Below are 4,145 nucleotides of genomic sequence, written 5' to 3'. Positions count from 1 at the left end.
GAGCTCTCCGGGCGGGGAAGCTGCTGGAAAAGCTGTGCCTAAGGCCAGGCTGGTTTTGGGATGGGACTGGTGGCCCGGGGGCCGTGGGGCCACCCGCTCTGCCCAGCCACAGAGCAGCTCCCAGCGCAGCAGGCACAGCCCTCACCCACAACAAAGCCTTCCCAAAGTGCTGCAAAAAAACAGGGAGCAGGGCAAGGACAGGGGAGAAACAACTCCTGCCTGCCAGGACCATCCCTTCCCAACAGAGCCTGGGGCCACAGCTACCAAATTTGGGACAAAAAGCCCCCAGGTGTGGCTGTTTGCTGATGGCACACGGGTGGCTGAGCCCCCCTTTTCCGCCCTCACCTCAAACTCGGGATGCCTGGAGTGAGCATGAAACACCTGGGGGGAAACTCCAAGACTATTTCAGGGAGGAGCCCAGTGGATTTGAGAGACAGGGAACCTGGCTGAGGAGCAGGAGCCCATGGCAGGTGGGACACGACAGAACCCTCGAGACACCCACCACGGGAAGCAGCAGCACAGGGCTGGGCAGGGACGAGTGTGCCAGGACATGCAGGAGCACAGGGAAGCGGGGCAGCCCTCCCTGGAGCTGGGTGGAGCCCAGGTGTGGGGCGGAGGCTCAGCAAGCCCGGGCGTGTGGCTGGGCATCAAACAGGGTGCAGCCTCCTCCTCCTTGCATGGAAACAGCACAGAATGCTGCTGCCCACTCCCACCCCAGAGAGGGGACCAAGGGACAAAGGCCAACCTGGCTCCCATGCCCTGCATCCCTGTCCGGGTGTGGAGGTGATGGAGCAGAGGGAAATCTCAGCCAAGACATTGATTTTAATTTTTTAAGAATAAAAAAAAGACCAAACCAAACAGACAAAAACTTCCTGAAAACAGCTTCCTACCTCATAATTTCACAGAAATTAGCTTGGAAATGTCATCTGCCCGTACCTGCTCCAGGCTCTGCCTGCCCCCCCCCAGCCCAGCCCCCCCTGGCACGGGCAGTGCCAGCCTCAGGGCTCTGCCCCCCACCCACGAAGTGTCCCCAGTGCCAGACCCCCCCTCCCTCCGTGGGTCCTGGAAGGGGAACAGGAGGGTTTGGGCAGCCCCAGTGGGTTCTTAGCCCCTCCCCAAAGCTCAGCTCCCCAGCCTGACACAGGGACGAGGTACTGGGTATTTTAGGGAGGCGCAACACAGGAAAGGAGCTGCAAAGGGACCCTGGATGTCACAATTCCACCTCCAGTGTCCCCAGCCTGGCACAGCCCTCCAGGACCCAGCAAAGCCCCTGGGACCCACCGGCACTAAGGAGTTAATGAATTCATTGCTGACTAAATTAGACCCTTAAGGACAAAACCACCGCCACCACCCTGGCCCTCCCCGCTCCCCCCTCCCCAGGAAAGCCACAGTGGGCGCAGGTGCCCCCAGTGGTGGCACGGTGGCTGTGGTGGCCGGGGGGTGCCAGGGGTCAGGGGCTGCAGGCTGGGCTCGGGCACAACTCCTTGGAGAGCTTCTTGCTGCGGGTGTTCCACATGCCGCGCTTGGAGTGGTAGTAGTGGTAAAAGTTCCTGAGGCGCAAGCGCTCCACCTCCAGCCCGCTCTGGAGCACCCTGCGGATGGAGGGATGGAGCTCAGGGATGGAGGGACAGGGCTCAGGGATGGAGGGATGGAGGGATGGAGGGATGGAGGGATGGAGGGATGGAGGGATGGATGGATGGATGGATGGATGGATGGAGGGATGGATGGATGGATGGATGGACAGGGCTCATGGATGGATGGGCAGGGTCAGGGATGGATGTATAGAGGGACAGGGCTCAGAGATGAAGGGACAGGGGTCACGGATGGATGGATAGAGGGACAGGGCTCAGGGTTGGATGGACAGGGCTCAGGGGAGGGAGGGATGGATGGATGGATGGATGGATGGATGGATGGATGGATGGATGGATGGATGGATGGATGGATGGATGGACAGACAGGGCTCAGGAATGGATGGATAGAGGGACAGGGTTCATGGATGGATGGACAGGGCTCAGGGGAGGGAGGCAGGGAGGGAGGGAGGCAGGGAGGGACAGGGCTCAGGATGGATGGATGGATGGACGGACAAGGATCAGGGATGGAGGGAGAGGGCTCCCTGCAGATGGAGGAAAGAGGGATGCGGCTCAAGGGACAGAGGGATAAAGGGACAGAGCTCAGGGCATGGAGGAAAGAAGGGATGGGGTTCAAGAAATTGATGGACAGAGGGATGAAGCTCTGGATGGATGGACAGATGGACGTGGCCTTCCCAAAGGGAAGTTTTCCCCTTCACCACCCCATTATCCAGGCGCCAGCCAGCTTGATGGATGTGCCCAAATCCATGTGGATGACCCTGTTCCCAGGGGTTTAGGGGCTGCAGGACCACCAGGCTCACCTGTCCAGGAGCTCCCAGTCCTCCCCGCCCCAGCGGTCCCGGAACTCCTCCGTGTTCATCCCTCCCACACGGTCAAAGTCCGACTTGTAGATGCCAAAGAGGCCGAAGCCGTTCACCTCCCAGTAGCCTGGAGGGGGGGAGCAATGAGGTGAGGGGTGGGGGCACCCCCAAATGCCCATCTCATCCCCTGTGTGCTCTCCCCACCACCTGGGAGCCACAGGGATTCCCCATCCCAACCCCTCTTCCCACCCATCCCCATCCGTGCCAGCTCCTGCAGGGGTGCACCAGGTCTTGGCCTGGTTTTGGGGTGCTCCCAGCTGGAAAGGGGTCCCTGCTCACCATTGGGCTCCCGGGGGGAGCTGCCACAGCTCAGCCTCATGACGATGGGGGCGTAGGCCAGCTTCCCCTCCACGCAGTGCTTCCGGATGCTGTCCAGGATGTTAGCAGGGAAGTGGATGTGCAGGTCGCACAGGAACACGATGCTGTGCTCGTCCTGGGAGGGCACACACACAGGTCAGGGGAATCAGAGAGGAAGAGCCCCGGGAGAGGAGCCACAGGCAGAGCTGGTCCCTGTCCCCACTCACCTCCACCATGTCCACACCGGCCTGGAGCCCGGCAGAGCGCTCGAAATTCCCCGTGCGCCGCAGGTACTGGAACCTGGGGAGAGAGGACAGGGCAGGTAGCACTGGGGACAGACAGGGACAGCCAGGAGGGACAGGAACCACCAGCATGGGGAAAGATGCCTTCCCAGGAAGGCCCAGGTGCTACAGCTCAACCTGAGGTTCCCCCCGTAGATTCAAGTTTCTGCACCCCCAAATCCACGTGGAAAAGTAGTTTAAACCCCCAAAAATGAGGAGGAGGGAAGGGGCAGCGAGGCAGGGGCTGTGCAGGTGGGGAAGGAGCAGCAGGCTGTGTGAGCACCTGTCCCACCACAGGGAGCCCCCCAGACCCCGAGGCTGCAGCTGGGAGTTACCGGGGCAGCCGGGCGTCCCGCAGGGCCTTCTCCACATCCATGTCCTCGCTGTCAAAGTCCACCAGGATGACGTTGAAGTTCGCATCCCCTGTGGCCCCGTAGAGGCCGGCCATGTCTGAGATGAACTGCTGCACCCAGCGGGCCTGGTTCTTCACTGCCGGAGACACAGGAGTCCCTCAGGCTCACAGGGGGGACCCTCAGCACCTCCCCCCGGCCCAACCAACCCCTTCTGAGGAGAGGTGACACCCTCATCCCGCTGGAGGCTGCTGAGGGAGCAGCACAGACCCCGGAGAGCCGCGCCCCGCTGTCACCTACCCGGCACCACGAAATGCACCATGACGTCCTGCCTCCAGCTGAGCCGCAGCGGCTGGCACAGCACAGATTTTCCATAGAGGATGCTCCAGGCACTGGGCTGGGGCTCGGTGGGCCCCAGGGCCAGCCCGTCGGGGTTGGCCTCAGCGCTGTCGTCCTGCTTGCCCTGGTGCAGGAGGACGTAGACGTACTCGGAGAGCCGCACCGTGCGCTGGCCCCGCTCCGCCAGCTCCAGCTCCAGCAGGTACCGGTTCCCCCGCGCCGTGTCCCGCCGCTTCTCCACGTTGATGATCCTCAGGAGGGTGTAGATGCTGCCGGGAAAAGAGAAGCCTTGAAATTGCTGCCATCCTGAGCTCTGCTCCCCGCGATCCAGGACCCACCCCCCAAATTCCCACTCCCTCCGTACCCCCCGTTCTTCTCGTTGAGCCTCTCCATGTACTGGGCCACCACGTCCACCACCTCGCTCTCCGC

At 62.1% G+C, this 4,145-nt stretch overlaps 1 protein-coding gene across 1 annotated transcript in view; it reads right to left on the bottom strand.

Annotated features, from left to right (window-relative positions):
• Positions 1–802: 802 nt before the first annotated feature.
• B4GALNT4 (beta-1,4-N-acetyl-galactosaminyltransferase 4) overlaps positions 803–4,145 on the bottom strand; it is a 12,498-nt gene continuing 9,155 nt past the window's right edge. The window contains 7 exon segments of the mRNA XM_031061509.1: positions 803–1,592; positions 2,390–2,516; positions 2,729–2,882; positions 2,974–3,046; positions 3,363–3,516; positions 3,678–3,985; positions 4,081–4,139. Coding sequence (XP_030917369.1) covers positions 1,451–1,592; positions 2,390–2,516; positions 2,729–2,882; positions 2,974–3,046; positions 3,363–3,516; positions 3,678–3,985; positions 4,081–4,139 — 1,017 coding nt within the window. The 3' untranslated portion in view covers positions 803–1,450.

This window comes from Geospiza fortis, unplaced genomic scaffold, assembly GCF_000277835.1.
Source record: "Geospiza fortis unplaced genomic scaffold, GeoFor_1.0 scaffold450, whole genome shotgun sequence".
NCBI lineage: Eukaryota > Metazoa > Chordata > Aves > Passeriformes > Thraupidae > Geospiza > Geospiza fortis.
Note: the sequence above shows the minus strand (reverse complement) of the source record. Positions and strands in the feature narration are given on the sequence as shown.